General features: G+C 49.1%; 2 protein-coding genes across 5 annotated transcripts in view; both read right to left on the bottom strand.

The window, feature by feature from the left end:
• Window positions 1-3,675, bottom strand: part of CD58 (CD58 molecule) — a 42,691-nt gene extending 39,016 nt beyond the window's left edge. For all 4 annotated transcript variants that reach the window (XR_007126581.1, XM_047725529.1, XM_047725527.1 and 1 more), the window contains exon 1: window positions 3,519-3,675. Coding sequence is in view for 3 of the 4 variants with exons in the window: in XM_047725529.1 (XP_047581485.1) it covers window positions 3,519-3,588 (70 nt within the window). In the remaining variant the exon portion in view is untranslated. The remainder of the gene's footprint in view (window positions 1-3,518) is intronic.
• Window positions 3,676-8,550: 4,875 nt separating this feature from the next.
• The window catches only part of IGSF3 (immunoglobulin superfamily member 3), a 66,195-nt gene continuing 57,088 nt past the window's right edge, over window positions 8,551-17,657 (bottom strand). The window contains 9 exon segments of the mRNA XM_047726074.1: window positions 8,551-11,535; window positions 11,537-11,757; window positions 13,517-13,609; window positions 13,612-13,837; window positions 13,839-13,984; window positions 17,368-17,443; window positions 17,445-17,527; window positions 17,530-17,569; window positions 17,571-17,657. Of these exon segments, the coding sequence (XP_047582030.1) occupies window positions 11,383-11,535; window positions 11,537-11,757; window positions 13,517-13,609; window positions 13,612-13,837; window positions 13,839-13,984; window positions 17,368-17,443; window positions 17,445-17,527; window positions 17,530-17,569; window positions 17,571-17,657 (1,125 nt within the window). The 3' untranslated portion in view covers window positions 8,551-11,382.

Here is a 17,657-nt window from a genome sequence, read left to right as displayed (position 1 = left end):
TAAAGTTTGTGCTTGGTAGTGGTACTGGTAGAGTAGTGAAGAAACTATTTTGTGTTTAATGCATATTAGGAAAACATAGTGATGCTATGAGGAATAGCGTTCTCACTGTGGCAAAGGGAGATACGAATAAGGAATGGAGGAAGAGAAAGATGAACCAAATTATTGAATGAGGCTTAGTGGTAACAGGATAAACTCAGGACCTTGTGAAAATTTCCTAGCTCTGAGAACTGACAGCCTAGAAACAAAGACTCCAGTAGCCTTGAGCACACCTAATACCCAGATACCGATTTCTAAATCTCATCTCCCACTAAAAGGAACAAGAGACTCTAATGTTTACAGGCTGAGGCAGGAAAAGGGTACAAAATGAGTCCAAGACATGCTTCTGTGCCAGAAAGTAGGAAGTTCTCAAAAACTGATGGAAACATGGGAAAGAACATGGAAGCACACAGGGGTTCCCATTTGCCAAAATCTGGATCACCGAGCATCAAAAGAGTTGACAAAAAAATGCCATCTTAAAAAATACCCATGGGTCCATACTCAAACTAAAAAAAAAAAAAAAAAAAAAAAAAAATTAAAATAAAAAGGAGGAGCAAAAGCTCTTCATTACCCAAGAATGTCAATGATGTATAAAGAAAAATAGGGATAGAAAATTGCCATCCACAAATATTTTAGTGGACTTGGAGAATAATCACCACTGGATGCTAAAACAGCTAAAACACTGCATGAAAGATTGTTTTGGAACAGGACAGTTATACAATCTCAAATGTCACTTGATAAATCACGTATTATTTACAAAGGGGAACAGGTGCCTCTGTGATAAAGAAATCTAGTGGATCAACTTAATAACCAAAGTTAAGTTCTCCAATAATGGGACAAATAGGACTGCATCTGCTCTCTACTGAGGTGCACGGAGAAGGACATGACACATCTATGGAACATTCCTGTAAGTTTTAACCAGAATCTAATCATGAGGAAACAGACCATCCAAATCTAGGGACACTATAAAACTGGCCCAGACCTTTCAAAAATGGTGATGTCATAAAGCACACACACACACAAAAAAAAGAGTTGGCAAGTTTTAGATTAAAAGGTATTAAAGAGGCAGGACTAACCAAATGCAGTGTGTGATCCAGGATCAGCTTCTGGACTCTATCAGCAAACAGTATCATACTGATGGTATATCTCCTGACTGTGATCATGGTTTCATGGATTCCAGGAGACATACGTTTTTAAAAGACATATGTTGAAATGTTTACAGGTGTCATAAGATCTGCAATTCTCAAATGTTTAGACAAAAAAAATTATGTGTGTAAACAGAAGTAAACCAAATGTGTCAAAATTTTAATAACTGGGGATTCCAGGAGAAAAGTATGTATGTGTTCATCATACTATTTTTTCCAACTATTCTAAAGATTTCTGATGTTGCAAAGTTTTAAAGAAGGAAAAAGAAATATCAACCATGCCTACTCCCCTTTCCTCTGTATTACCAATCTCTGTATTAGTGTTTACTTCACCACCACCTAACATCTATATATTTACTCATTTATTCATTTGCTGTCTCTCTTCCCCACTATAATGTAAGCTTCACAAAAGCAGGGAAGTCTGTCCCTTGTTGTAACCCCAGTCCCTTGTATCGTGCCCAACACATAGCTGACTCTCAGTAAGAATGTGTTCAGTGATTCATGTTCACATTCTAGGAAGTATATACTCTCATTACCTTTCCTCACCAGTGAGTGATACTCTGCCTCTCTTTCAAGGCCAAGATAGTGAGGCTTGCAGAAGTTAGGCAATTTACAGAAATTATAACTCAGGTGAGGAGCAGGGCCAGGGTGGGAAGCCAAGCATCTGACTGCAGAGCTGATGCTCTTAATCACTGGTGGGCAGCTTCCCATTGAGACAGGCTCCGCCTGTAGGTGCATCTGCCCCTTTCGCACAGCCATCAGCATAGGAAAATTGGGGGGGGGGGGGGTCCTGTGATGGCATCCCCCCCGTGACAGCATCCTTGCCTCCAATGACTCCCAGCTGCAATCCTTCCTCCATACCGCTGCCAGATTATTCCTCCTAAGCACATGGTTCTGATTCTGTGAGGCCCAGAAAGAATTCTCCTTTGCCTGCAGAAGATAATCCAGACTCCCATCCGGGATGTGTAGAGCTCTGCAGCAGGGCCTCCAGGTCCCACGGGCACACTTAGGCTCTAGGGACACCAAATGATTCTCAACTGCCCAGGTTCACCCTGTACACTGCTCCCCTGTCGTTTTCACCTCTTGGAATTTTTCCCACATCATAGCAGGTCCACACACCATCTATCCTCCAAGGCCAGGTTCAAATACCCTCCCTTCCATGAAGTCTTTGTTTCACAAGACAGACTTGATTCCACAGAAGACACTGCTCCCTTCTCTGTTGACGCCCATAACACTTTATGCTCAGCCTGTCTTACAGCATTTACTTCTGTGTCTTAGAATGTAGGCACTTCGCGATCTCTCAACCCCTCTGCGCTAGGCAGTCTCCAAAGACACGTACCCCATAGACACTCAATGGGAGCTGAGTGCAGAATGAGGATGGAAGATTGACTTATTGTATGTGCAAAGGGGCCCCCAACGGGAAACCCTCAAGGAAAGAAGAACTAGTTAAGCGTTTATTATTATGCTTCAGAGGTTTGGCTACGGCTGTGTGTGTAGGGGTTTATAAAGGTGGGGAGATAAAAATGGAGACAAATATTTCATGGGGCTGTTAACTTAGCTGAAGAAATGGGAAAGGGTTGAACGCAGTTCTACACGCACAGATTTCTTTTACATTTTCAGGGGAGGGGAAAGGAGCACCAGCCGCCCTGCTTCGGAATCCTGAGGCGATTCGGTCATTTTTCTTGGTGGGTCCCTGTCCCAGGTCGGGTGCCCTTCCGGCAGGAGCTCAACTCAAAGGCGGCGCGGCGTCGGCGGAGAGGGGAGCAGAAGGGGAACCAATCGGCAGTCGCCGCTCCTGAGCCCCACCCGGCGCGCCGCGGATAAGCCGAGTTCTTTGGTAGGTCCAGCCGCCGGGACCCGTCCTGGGGGAGCTTACCCGTTGCGGAAGAAGTGAAAGGCCCGTCCCAGTGCTAGGCGACGGTACCCCGGGGGTGGGGGTGGGGGGTAACAAGTGGTTTCGCAGTCCCTGAACCCCAGCAAAGGCACACCCTTCCGGAGGAACACCCAGTGGGGAGGTGAAAGGGCTTGGGGGAGATGGGAATTAAGGATTCTAAAAAGAAAAAAAAAACACCGGAAAAGTGAGCTAGCCACAGTCCCGTCCCTCTTCCAAAGGCGGATTCCGGTGCCTAAGGTCAAAGCTGCGTCCCGACTACCCACGGGAGACTTGTTGAAGTGACAACTCTGCCGGACAAGGTCCCGCGGGCTGAGTTTCTTCTCCCCATCCCAGCCGTGGCCGCCTCGAGCCTCGCCCGTCCACCCAGCTCCGGAGCCCTGACGCCATCGACACCCCCAGCGCTGCCCAGTCCCCGCCAGGGCACGGGGAAGGCCCCCACTCACCGAACTGGAGCGCCAGGAAGACCACGCCAAGGACCCCCGCGGCCCAGCCACACGCACTCCCTACGGTCATGGCGCGTCCGGCTGGCCTCTAAGGCCCTACTGCGCAGAGCGCACGCTAGTAATTTCGCTAGCAGTTTCCCGCGGCCCCGCCCCCCGGCTCCCCGCTGTACCAGCCCCGCCCGCTCTGGCCCCGCCTCGTCTCTCTAACCCCGCTTCCTGTCCACCCTGTTCCCAGAGTTTTTGTGCTGCCTCTCGTCTGCTCGTTGGAGCCCTTCCATCAAAGTGGCTTGCGTTTTAAAAGCCAGGCTTCTCGGGGCGCCTGGGTGGCTCAGTGGGTTAAAGCCTCTGCCTTCGTCTCGGGTCATGATCCCAGGGTCCTGGGATCGAGCCCCGCATCGGGCTCTCTGCTCAGCGGGGAGCCTGCTTCCTCCTCTCTCTCTGCCTGCCTCTCTGCCTACTTGTGATCTCTGTCTGTCAAATAAATAAATAAAATCTTTAAAAAATAAAAAAATAAAAATAAATAAAAGCCAGGCTTCTCTTCGTTCCTCCCGCTGCTCCAGCACTTTTCCTGGACGTCTGGGACGCGATGGAGGCAACTTTGTAACTGGGGGGAGGGGAAGCTGCGTTCCACTCCGCAGGCCGGTATGGGGACCGGAGAACTCTGCCGCAGGACCGGGCGGCTCTGAAGCACTTCCTTCCGCGCTTTCCTCCAGCAGCAGCAGCAGCGTGGAGCTGGCTTCTCTGCCGCTGTCCTGGAATATTAAAATATAAGGAAACGGGACATTTGGGGCAACTGCTAGAACGTGCGGGATCACCTGATGCCCCCGGTCCCGCCTGTCTTATTCAAGTTCAGGCCACCTTTTCCTTAAGCCTGCCCGCCCCCGCCCCCACCCCCACCCCAACCTTGCCTTTCCCCGGAGCTGGGACTTCAAGCCTTGGGTTTCTCCCTTCTCAGTTTCCTCTTTGTTTTCCTCCTCCTCCATCTCAGCTGTGGACTTTCCCTTAGGCTGAGGAGCCAGGTCTGGTCGGGTCTAGTCGCCCCTTCACTGTTCGGCCTCCTCCCAAACCACTAGCCTCAGATGCAAAAGGCACTTGGAACATTCCATCCTAGTGATTAGTTTTTTGTTTTTGTTTTAAGATTGTATGCATGTATGTATTATTTATTTGAAAGAGAGAAAGAGCGCGAACCGGGAGAGGGGCAGAGGGAGAAGCTGAGAAGGAAGCCGGACTTGGGGCTCCATCCCATGACCTTATCCCTGACTTATCCCACCGCGCCACCCAAGCGCCCCCTATTGGTCATTCTTCTTGCTTGGCTTGTCCTCGCTCAAATCTGTCTGACCCCAGACCAGAGGACTCAGAGAACCAGCTCCTCACATGGCTTCCCTGTCTTCCCCCTTTCCTAGAGAGGCACATGAATTGCCCCCGCCCAGCTGCGGGAACTAAGGGAACTCTAAACCTCTTCTGGTGAACAGGACACCCTGCTGCCCTAATAAACACCAGCGTGTCAGTTCAGAAACGGAGTGGAAATGTGCTTTATTGTTGCTGTCTTCTCCATCAGCCTCAAGTGAGGATCCCAAAACCACTCAAGACAGTTGAACTATACTGTAAGAATTCATTAGTTCTTAAGTCAAGCATAAAATCTTAAAAGGTATCTGGGCGGCTCAGTCGGTTAAGCACCTGACTCTTGATCTCAGCTCAGGTCTTGATCTCAGGGCCGTGAGTCCAAGCCCTGTGTTAGACTCCACACTGGGTGGGGAGCCTACTTTAAAAACAAAACAAAACAAACAACAACAACAACAAAAAAAACTTAAATCTTAAAAGGCATCCCTATCAATGAAATTTCTGGGACCAATGTCATGTACCAGGAAGCATCCTACCCGAAGACATTCCCTATCAACTGTAGATACTCGGAACATGAGGAAGGTGCAATGTATAGCACAAAATGTGAGAAAATCACATTTCTGCTCAGGCCAACTGAAAAAGGTAGGATGAGGTCAAACTTTTAGACTGGAGAGCTTCTGAATGTTTTTGAACTGAGAAGGGATATAACAGCAAACATCTGCTGAGCACTTACTAAACCAGGCCTTGTGTTAAGTCCATCACCTGAACTAACTTAATCTTGCTGCCCCTATTTTCACAGAAGAGGAAACAGACACTCAGAAAGGGTAAATGACTTGCCCAAGGACACACAGTAAGGCGCAGCACGGGCAGTCCAGCTGAAGCTAAATCTAAAACACCACTCTCACCCTCTCATACAGAAACAGCCATGCTATGGACTGTACTGGCCAGCAGATGCTGTCAGTCCAGCAGGGCTGTGGAAAAGTCTGCCCAGTCACGTGGGGCTGGGAAGTATGCCTCAGGTCATGGCCTCCAGCCTTTGGGTAAGGAATGATTCATTAGGTCTTCTTTGGTTAGATGTTCCTCTGACCAAGTCCAACAAGCAGTGCCAGCTTTCTCATTATGAGAAATGCTATTCTTCTATCAAGCCATTTTGGGGGAAATATTTATTTCACACCCAATGTGGGGCTTGAACCCAAAACCCCAAGATTAAGGGCCTCATGCTCTACTAACTGAGCCAGCCAGGCGCTCCTTCTACACGTGGTCTAGCAGACTTCATGAGTTATAAAGACCTATTTTATATTTTTATTTTAGCCAGAGGCTTCCATTGAGGTTAAATAACTTTGTTGTTTAACCCTTAAACTGTCCCTGCTCCCCTTCCCCCAGGGCACTTAAAAACAAGTCCCAGAAAACGAGCTCCAGGTGTGAAGGCCAAGAAAAACAAGGCTGTACCCGCCTCGAGTCTAGCCCTGACATAAGTACAGCCATCTGGGCAAAGCAAAAGCCGGCACCTTGCACTGTAAGAGTGGGTTAGCGTTAAGAATGGCCATCCTGAAGGCCCAGAAGCCATTTTACTGAGCGTCCCTAACCAGCCCACAGGGTGTACGTGACTTGAAATAAGAGAAAGTAGCTAAAACCTAAGAAACAACTTAATCATATACCACCAGGGAGGTTAGGTGGTGGTGCCACAGGGACCAAATGTTAAAGAAAAGCAAATAGTTAACTTGCAGAGATCACAGTCCTGCAAGTCAGGAGTCTCCCTTGGTTTGCAAATGTCCTGGTGATTTACAACAAAAAGGGCTATCTCTTCAATGGCCCAATTTCCAGAGACAAAGGGCTCAGTTCCTCAAGGCCTAAGGTCGCACCATAAAACTGAAGGAGGCTGAGGCAGAAGGAAATGTAAATAAAGTTAAATTTCTTTTAAACCTAAATCTCACTTAACCGCCAGGATGGCGCCAGGGTGACGCCAGGGTGGCAAAAGGTTAAACAAAGTTAAACTGTCAAAGTGGGGTGCAAGATATGTATGTAGCTATGGAAAAGTGCCTTGAAAATGCTATATAAACCCTTGGCTTTGAGTGCTCGGGGTCCTTGTGGAAACCCACTGCGCCGGGCGGATACTTGGACCCCAGCTAGCTGGAAATAAACCTCGCTGTGCAACTTGCATTATCGAGAGTGTTCTCTAATTGAGGGGTGGTCAACTCCGTACCCTAACAGAGTCAAAGGTGGCTCTGAAAGGTGGACCTGAGTTAGGCAATGGGCCCAAAAGTCTCTATTCGTATACTGAAGACATGCCCCCAAAAGGAGAGTGGATGTATTTTTCATCCGGTGCCAGTAGTGAGGACCAGTCACATCTGCTTATCACTGCAGATAAATCATGAACGAGAGGGAAGAAAGGAGGGCTCATTCAGCCTGCTCACGTGGCATGGGGTTGCTGCTCTTCCTAGCACATCCCTCTCTGGTTCTTTGGCTCTAGTTCTTGCCTATCTTGGAACTACCCCCCAGGAAGCTCAGAAATCCCAGAACGAGCTGAGCGAAACACTGCTCCCAATCTTACATACATGGAAATTGTCCCAGCCTCTTGTGGAAATGTACATTTTCACTCATATAAATACTGGGCAGATTTGCACCAAAGGCATGGATGGGTAATCTTCTTCCACAATACTCCATTTCCCTTTTTAAAATGTGCCTTGGCAGAAAGAGAGCATTTGGTAGAAAAATTAGGCAAAAGTAATGCGTAAGACATAACATGGAACCATTCTGGGTACCCAAGGGATAAACAATCCCATTTCAACTCCTGGCCAGGCCAGCAGCTGCAAGAAGTTGATAAGGATGCAGCAGATGGGGCTGCGACGCTGAGGAACGCGTGCATTAAAGCCTTTGAAAGGTCTGATTTTTTTTTTTTTTTTAAAGAGAAAAGGAAGCACCTCCCTCTGCTTTTTACCCGCTATCTAGTTTCTTTTGCATAGTCAGTGCAATGTACAAAATTACAGATGGGTTTTGCCGAATCATGTTTCACTGCTATGGTTTTAATCATTCTATCATTCTCACTTTGCCGAAGTGGTGAACTCCTAGGTACCATCCCAGTGTTCGAGTGGTGTGGGGAACGTGGACTGGTGTGCTGTGTGGAAGGGCACCCTGAGCAGGAAAACACAGCTCCTGCTCGGCTCCTGCCTCCCAGAAAATGCTTGCTGATAAGTCCACGGTCGATGGGGGACAACACTCCATCGTTTGAGAAAGGCGGTGTGGTCTTGTTGTGGAGACTCTCTGTAGCCAAGGGAAGTTGTTCCCCCATTCCTGTGCTCCATCAGTCTCCTCCTACCCCTTCCTGTCCCCCCCCCCCCAAAAAAGGAAAGCTGGTTAGGGAGCTCTACTTGTGAACCTACCTATTAGGCTTCCAGGTGTGTGGTGCCTGCGCAGATCTGGGGGCAACATGGCCTTGACAATCAGGGTAACTGTGTACATGTACTATGATTCATCTTTAGCAGTTGACAATAAAACATCTTGGGAAAGGTCCCCTCCCCCCCATCATCTGTACGAGGCACTCTTCAGGCTGGGGGCAGGGTGGGGTAATTAAGGTTACAATGCTTGACCCTTGAGCCTAGCAGGCCAACGCCAGGGGCAGAACACCACACCTCCAGGGCCCAGTTTCGGAGGAGAGAGGCAGTTTAAGAGAAAGGAGGACAATGGGCTCCAGTAACTGTAAACAGCCGTATTTTCAACATAATTTACTACAGGTCTCTCAAGTGTATATAAAACATTTTAGTGCAACATTTTACAAATAGTTTTCCTTTAAAAAAAAAACAAAAAACAAAAAATCCCAAAAACAAATCAACAGCTCTCTACATCATGCATGGGTAGTTTTCTTACCCTACCTGTTTTGTCAACAATAAACGCAGAGAAACCATTGTTTGAAAAGAATATGAAAACCTGCTACAGAGACACCCTGATGAAGGAGGGTGTGGTTATATCAGTATCCTGGGATGGGCCTAGCACAGTGTAGTTTTTCATGAATGCAACATTGTAGCTGTAGATAAGTCAAGAGAACAGCTGGTAGTTTTCCTCTCCGGGTCCTTGGCCTAGAACTCCCGTAGGCTGTGTGCAATGAGGTCTCCAGCCACTAGAGGGCACCATTACCACTCATCTGACACCACATTTCCGTAGAAATGGCCAAACAAGGTCCTGGGTATTTTTCGAAAAAGCTGAAATGCTCACCCTTTGATGGTAGCCCCCAGCCCAAGAGAAAATATACAGGGGGAAAAAGAAAAGAAAAACCCAATTATTAAAATACTGGCTTCGGTTTCTTTTCTTCCTTTTAAATTTCCTACAACTGCTTCACATTATTTAATTTGTGTGTTACCTACTTTTCTATAGCTGAGAACCAATGCAAAGTCAACTCTTCTCTGTCATTTATACTCCCAGTCCCACCCAGCCCTCTGGAATCTTCCCCTTCTCAGAGAGGAGAAAGTAAGTCATCTTCCCTCACTGACTCAGGCTACAAATGAGGGGCTAATTTTCCCACAGAAAGCCCACATGGCTGAAAGGAAGAAATAGGGCCAAGGACTGTCTTCTTCCCTCACTGCTGAGCCGGCTGACTACCTCCAAAGTGTTGACGCAGCCTGCATCATAAATGAGAATGAGCACATCGGGCTACGGGGGGCTGAAGGGGTGGTGCCTACACACGGCCCCATAGGAGAGCACTGGAGTGGGGGGAGGAAAGGGAGGCTGGCTTCCCCTCAGCTGAGCACCTGTGCCACCCGCACCCCCACGGACCCCGAGACGGACTGGCACCCACGTGGCCTCCTGCCACGTCTGTTCAGCCTCAGAACAGACGATAATCACTCTGGTTAGACTTAGCTCCTGAGTCCCTGGTGGCTTTTTCTAAACTGGGAATTCCCTTGGGATTCAAGATGCAAGCTCAAGAGGAGAGGAGACGGCGCTCTTGGCCGGCAAAACAGAGGAGCCCAGGGCATAAGCACTCCTCCCATGGAGTGGGCAAAAGGCAACACTTGTAAACCAGGACGGGGCTCCAGGAGAACCAAGCACACTGCCCCGGGATATAAAGGAACAGGGTGACACTGGCCTTGTTAGGCTTTGGTGGGCATTCGAATGAGACGCCACCATAACAACAAATAACCAAATCACCAAAACCACAAACAAGATCCAAGAAGGGGAAGGGCAAAAAGCCACACCCAGGCCTGTGATGACTTCCCACTGAGACTAGGTCCTCTGATAGGTCACAAAAGGGTTGTGTCTGGACCTCTCCTGGGCAGATAGATATTCTTACGGCAGTAAGACACGGGGGGGGGGGGGGGGGGGGGGATGGTGGATAAGAAAGACAGGGCTCTCTCTGAGGAAACTAACTGCCGGCAAGAAGAAAAACCTAGTCTTCATACCTCCATCGCAGCAGTTACAGCTCCCCTGGTCTCCAAGGTCAGACTCCCTCCAAGGTCAGACTCCGGAAACCACCTGGTCCCACCCTGACCCTTGCAGGAACTTAGCGGTCAGCCTGCCCCGTGCCCACTCCAGGTATACGGTGTCCTGTGGTAGCTGCTCGGGCCCTGATGTGTTCAGCTCAGACTGTCCCCTTTTCAGGCTCCCTGGCCACTTTCCCTTAAGAGTTTGGCAAAGCACCTTAGAATGGAAGCCCACCCGCTCACAGTTATCAGTTAAGAGACTGCTTGTGCAGAACAGATCGAGCCAACAACTAGTCCTTTTCTCCTTCCTTTGCTCATCACTGGCTTTGACCAATCCGAAAGTCAGGAGCTGCTAAATGTAGCCCTCTCCCACTTTAGCTGGCAAAATGCATGCCATTTGGAGCTTTTGACTTCCTCTCCAACAAAGTGGGGGTTTTGGTGTTGTTTTTTGTTTGTTTTCGTTTTTGTTTTTTTGGCAAGCTTGGGATGAAGCCTATTTTTCGCCTCCCTGACAGGCTGGTTGGGTACCATCTACTCCTAATGGGGTTATGCTGGATTTCTCCTGTATGTACACAGTTCTTCGAAGCAAATTCAATGCTTTCATCTTGACTACAAAGGGGTTCCAACCACTCCAGCTGAGGGAAATGATAAGATACAAATTGGGCCCACACTACACATAATTTTCAAGTCTCATTAAGAAAGTAAAAAACGCTCGGGCGGGTTCTGATCCATGGGTAGCATTTTCAAGTATGCAAAAACAATAAGTCTTGGAAGAGATTCCTTTGCGCCGGAAAGTTCATCCTTCCTTTTGCCATCAGTGGTACTTTAAGAGAAATTCGTCCGTCACATTACGGAATCCAAAAAGGGTAAACTGAAGGAATTTAAAAAGAGTCCATTACAAAGAATAAGAACCCCTGTAACATCTATCTGGGAATACTCTATAAATCAGTGAGTAGACGTGGCACCTGGAGCTACTCACTACATTACCGGAAACAAAAACAAGGAGCCTAATTCTGCAGGATAAGGACTTCTGCTCCAGAACAGCTAACCAACCAGGACTGCCACCTCAAGGCAGTCTGTCTCTGTGACTGATCGGGGACTTCGAACGCTTCTCAAGTCTGACAGTTTTCGGCGCGAGCACTCCAGGGGTTGGGTGGCGTCCACTGCGCGATCACAGAGCAAGAGGCAGGAAGGCAGAGTCTCAGCTCCTCCTCGGCTGAGGTCCGCTGGCTCCCCTTATCTATGGCTCCTGGGTGGATGCTGAGGCACTGGGGGCTCCAGGCAAGTGGGGGAGTAGTTGAGGTGTGGCTCTTTGATCCACAACAGGGGCACCCCGTTCTTCCCGTCCGAGTTCTTGCTGGAGTTGCGGCTCTTGAAGCGCACCAGCAGGATGGTGATGATGAGGATGCCAAAGATGGGGAAAGGGTAGAAGAAGACGAAGTAGAAGAGGGCGTCATTGGAGCAGATGATGGACTGCAGGGTGGAACCTGGAACAGAGGCAAGACCGTGAGGGCTGGGAGCCTGGACCTCTGGTCCTCACTCCTGGAAGCCCTCACCCAGTCCGACCCAGCTCCCGCACCCACCCTGTCTTTTCCCGGCTGCTGTGAAGAGAGGAGAGACCACCCCCCTAGCCTTGCTCTCCCAGCAGTGCCTCTTCCCATTCACAGCTGGAAGTTCATTCAAAGCAATGACTCCGTCTCCAGCAGGGAGCCAGTACTGACTGCCTGGAGAGCCACAGAACCAAATGCGGTTTATTGATTGTGAGCCCAAAGGGATAGTGGAGCAGCTGAAAGTTCTCACCACCTGCCCGGTGAGAACTTTACATGTCCCTCTGGACTCAGTTCTGCTCCAAATGTCCTTCTTTGGGAAGGACACGTTTTCTCCCCACCTCCCAGCTTCTGAAAGCAGTTTTACTGGAAATGATGCTTACTCACTTAACATTATCAAGTGAAATGCCATTACAGACCATTTACCAATGTCCACAGTGTGTGTGTGTGGCTGTAAGGAATTCAGTGCTAGTTATTCCTGGATGTGGAAGGTAATGAAACCCGCTCCCCCACGCCCCAGACCCAACCGAGGTCTGCTCTGGTGTACGAGACCTCAGCAGCAGACCATTTTCTCTGGAAAACAGGGTTGCTGGATGACCTCTATGTGCTATGAAACTTAATAAATAGGAACATCCACAGTGGGAAGATAAAATGTGGACTAAACACCTTTGCTTGTACTTTGGGGTTATTCAGTGGATTATGAGGGGATCTGAGTATGATTTAGGCTTTTCTCTGCTTCCCTTTCTACTGCATAGCCATTGCTCAGTGTTATTAAGAAAATTCAACACACACTTATACTTGTTAGATTTCCAAAGCATATAAAATTGCTGATAGTCGCCCACTTTCGACCTACAAAACCTCAATTTCATATGGTTCCATCTCCCAAACAGGAGGTAGTCAAAGAAAAGAAAAAGCTGACAAGATGAAAAAACCTCAAATCAAAATTACCCAGTACAATGTTTTGGCTGAAACGGAAAAGAAGTTATGGTTTCCCGCAGATTTTTTATTTGTGCATGCAGGCCATTCTATGACGACACACTCCATCTTCTGTCTGCTCTATGCCACACTTGGACAGGAGGGCAACTTAAAGAGCGACTTGTGAGAACAAATCATTCAGGCCACCAATGATTTCTTCCAGTCTCTGGCCTTGGAGTCCCTTGATCTGATGAGAAGTCGAGCTCTGGACCTTTCTGGAGCAGCTGATGGTGAGCAGGTGCCTACAGTATCACTGGTCATCCAACCACTCATGCAACATCCAGCTCCACCCCCAAGTCACCCTCCAAAACACACTGAGCCAGGAACTTGAGAAAAACAGAGCAGCAATGTACTCGGGGCTTCATTTTGTGTCCTTCTTAGTCCGAAACACGCTAACTGGCTAGAGCAGGGCTAGGTGAGATATTCTGAAGAGCGACACCATAATGTCGCTTGGGGTACCTGGATAATGAAATGTTACCAAAAGGTAATCTGGTGGAACATCCAGTTGATTAGGAAGATTACTGGACGGTATGTTCCCACTCTAACTCCTATCCTCAACTGAGGGTCAACTATACTAACCGGTATGACAAAGCCAAAATGCCCTTGACAGGTGGGAAAACTGTTTTGTAACCCCATAATCAAGTTCTGATTTATTCTTCCAGACCGCTGGAGTCACCAGCTGGAACCAACAGGGAACCTTCCCCTGTAACCTGGGCCAACTCACTTGTGTCCAGAACCCGGATGCCGATGGGGGCCGACTCCTCCTCCGTCAGCCGGTACCACTCCTTCTGAGGGCTAGGCAGCCACTCCTCCACGCGCAGGAGTAGTTCCCAGTGTCCTGGGGGCTCGCCTGAAGCACCGTGAGCCGTAGAGCAGGCGGGGAGAGCCTCTGGAAGCGAAGCCTGCCCTCCCAGGGGCTACCTTCTGGGCCAAAGACGGCATCTGGGCCCACGCTGCAGCAGGGCCGTCCGCTCCATTGGTCCTCCTCTTCCTCCTCGTCCCCTTCCTCCTCCTGTTCACCCAGGCCAGGGCCGTCCCTTTCCCCCTCCGGCTTTAGTCCTCAGAGAGTACCAGGCCACGGCGAAGCGGGAGTCCTGACTCGACCGAGACACAATGCTGCAGTCCAGCTGGAAAGCTGCCTTCTCGGACACTGTGGCGTTGGGGACCACCGTGTCCACCTGCAGGGCAGCGTCTGGGGGAGTGGGGGGCAAAAAAGGAAGAAGAGGTTGTTTTAATTTCTTTGCTCAAAATAACCTGAATGTCCATCACCAAATACACTCTAGTAACACAGTAATACTATACAACACACACCTATTGAAAGGAGCAAGGTGGTGCCGTGTGCCGGGCGTGGGGGAAGGAGACTCCAGAAAGATTGCTAGGCTCTAGAACACTGTGTACTCTACAGGTCACTGTATGCAGAAGAAAATATATTTTATTTCGACACATGTATCTGTTTATGTTTGCTTCGAATATCCGCAGAATTCACAAGAAGCCGGTAGCATGGCTGCTTATGGGACTCCACGGAGGAAGGAACGTTTATTTTCACTGCAACCTCTTGCAGGGGCTGAAGGGTCCCCCTAAAACTCACGTCTATCTGGACCCTCAGAATGTGACCTTCATTGGAAATCACGTCTTTGCAGACGTGACAAACTCACCCTGGATTTAGGGTGGGCCCAAATCTAATGACTCGTGTCCTGATAAGAAGACAAGGGGACACACAGAGAAAAGGACATAGAGGCGGAGACTGAAGCAATGTGGCCACAAGCCACAGGACACTTGAAGCCAAGAGACACCGGAAGAGGCAAGGAAGGATTCTTCCTGGAAGCTTCATGGGGGAGCCTGGTCTTGCTGACAGCTTGCTCCTAGACTTCTAGCTCACAGAACTGTCAGAGAATAAACTGTTGTTTCAAGCTACCAAGTTTGTGCTAATTTGTTATAGCAGCTCTGGGAAACTCACTCAACCCTCAGCAGCTTCTGAGTTTGAACCATGTGCGTGGGGACTGTTACCCACATCATAGTGAACCGAGGAGCAAAGTGTTCTCCAAAGACTGAAGCCCGAGACCTGAAAGGGCCCCTCACCCTGAGCACAGACCACTCCCCACCTTGCCAGAAGGATGACACGGACAGCATCCTTCCAACTGAGACAGGAGACACAAAAGGGCCAGGAAGAGGGACCCAAGCAGGTGAGTCACACGTCACAGACACCACCAGGCAGCATAATCAGTTTATTTTGCTGCTGCCCTATTTTTTTTTTTTTTTTGGCTCAATGGGACAAGTACTAAACAAATAATCTGCTCCCTACCTCTTAAATGGCCTATTTGGCTCTGTTTATGAAACATTCATGACAGATGCCAACACAACGGCAAAAGGAGAGATACCAAATCGGATTCTGCTTGGAGGGAAAACCAAAGAGGAGCATTTCCCAAGTATTGTCCTGGGCTTTCGATTGAACTGGCTTAATGTTGCTCACAGGACAACACAAAGCTGGGGTCCCCTCACCTCCATGGGGCTCTGCTAAGCCCCTCGAAACCCCCCAGGGCCCATCTAGAATCTCAGTGTGCATCGCTGGCACAGAAAGGCTCAGGAACCTTCTACAGGTGGCGGGAACAGCGCCTTGGCCCCAGCTCCAAGGGGGAGAACATGTTGGAGGGCAAGGCGGCAGGATGCAGAATATCCATTCAAAGGCAACTCACATTCCTTGGCTCATGACTTACCCTTCCAGAGAGCAGGGCTGACTGTAACCCCAGAGCCATGAGAGAGAAATGCTCGATGGGGCAGTCCACGGTATCTTTGCTCTGTAGAGCATTAGTGTCCTAAAGCACCTGACGGCTGGCCAGTGAGAAGCAGTGGACGCCAAACGGCAAGACAATCAGCTCCTGGACATTTAGTTTTCTGGAAGGATCAGTTCCTCATCTACTCTCCTTTGTTTTCTTCTCGCCTGAATGCTTATGATCTAAAGATTGATTTATTTATTCTAGAGAAAGAGCCTGAGCGGGAGGGGCAGAGGGAGAGGGAGAATCTCCAGCAGACTCTGTGCTGAGCACCGAGCCCAATGAGGGACTAGACCTCACAACCCTGAGATCGTGACCTGAGCAGAAACCTAGAATCAGTGCTTCACGGACTACACCACCCAGGTGCCCCGAATGCTTAAATATAAGCAGGTGAGTTTTAGTTTAAATTTCCTGGCTCCCTCGCGTGCCTCATCTGCAGGAATGACTCAAAGCAAGTTTTTTGAATGAAACGAATGCCCACCTGCCCACGCACTCCCCCTCCCCTGAACATACCTCTCTACTAATTTGGTTGCCCATGTCTGTCCCCTTCTAGAATAGGCCCAACCATCTCCCTGTGCACACCCTGAGCTCTCTTTCCTGTTTCAGGTACAAGCCCCAGGAAAGAAGGCCACCTCCACCTCTCCCCTGTATGTTAGGCTAGAATGCAGTAGGGACTTGGTAAATGTCCTTCCCCTCCTAGTTGCCCTGCAGCCCTGGAGTGGGGACGTGCACATGGTTGGGTGCTGGGGGACAAGAGCACTCCGAAGCCACCTCTCTACAATTTCATCTTTGAGAGAAGATACTCAGCAGTTTCTAGGCATGGTAAAAGAAAAAAAACAAAGGCTCCTGGGAACTATGAGTAACTCGAAGCAGAGGTGATTTCCCATCCTGCGTAGGCAAGACACAGAGCACTGAGATAATGCCTCTTTCCCAGAACAAATGGTGTGTTCACTCCGAGGTGTGTTCCATGACACGTGGGCCTGGGCACAGCTGCGAGGCTCCCGTGTCCTACCCACGAAAAGAGCGCTCTAGGGAGATGTGCCAACGTGACAGACACTTCCAACAGACTACAGTCAGGAATGCTGGGATGCACGGGAAACGAAAAAGGCAGAGCGTTCACATGGACACAGGCCACCAGTCCATTTCTGCTCCATGTCCTCTGGGGGACCACTGACTTTTTGCTGGGACCAGGATGGATGAGGATGTGGTGTTCCAGAGGACCACCTCTGCTTTTATTATGGGTGGAAATGTGTAACCATAATCATACTGAGTAATTATGCTCATTTAGCTACTATAGAAATGACAAGGACAAGAAAGGCCACACAGAGTGGTCACTGGTACCAAAAAATTATTAGGTAGTGAGAGATTAACTTTCATCTTTTCCTATGTAAAGCAAGCTATTTCTATTTAAGCACGTGAATCAAGTCTTCTCCACTGAAAAACCACAAGCTAACTTTTTTAAGCCACATGGCTACGGTTTCAAGACTTTCGCATATCCACCACCTTCTGAGCTGGAACTGTACTCTTTAACAAGGAAATACTCCACGTTCTGCAATAGTTAACTGAAAAATGCTATTCTGGTTAAGAAATAGAACCACTTTAGGCCAAAGCCAGATGTGCCATTTTTCCATTCACTAGGGGGAAAAAAATGTGAGACAATTCTGAATGCAAATACAAAATGTAAATGGTCATATATTTAACTGCAAACAATGTGTTAATACACTCACTCCGTGCAGTGCACCAAGTATAACCCTGAGAGGGGAAAGACCCAGAGCCCCGAGGGCCTGGGGACATTAACCCTCACCTGGCCTCATGACGGTCACAGCCATCTGCCCAGCAGTGTCCTCCGCCCGCTTATACCACACACCGCTGGGGCTTGGGCAGCCACTCCTCCACACGGCAGCTGTAGGTCCCGCTGTCCTGCACAGCGACATTCTGGATGAAGAGTCGGTACACGCCAGGGAAGGACTCTCCAAATGCAGCCGCCCCTTCAAGTTATTTCTGGCCGGCCTGCTCCCCATAGTGGAAGGTAGCCTCGCGGCTCAGGCGGGCCACAGTCTCCCGCTCCGGGTGGTTGGGCTTCCACACAAACCA

Source organism: Lutra lutra, chromosome 4 (genome assembly GCF_902655055.1).
Source record: "Lutra lutra chromosome 4, mLutLut1.2, whole genome shotgun sequence".
Classification (NCBI taxonomy): domain Eukaryota; kingdom Metazoa; phylum Chordata; class Mammalia; order Carnivora; family Mustelidae; genus Lutra; species Lutra lutra.
This window is presented reverse-complemented; position numbering and strand designations above follow the sequence as displayed.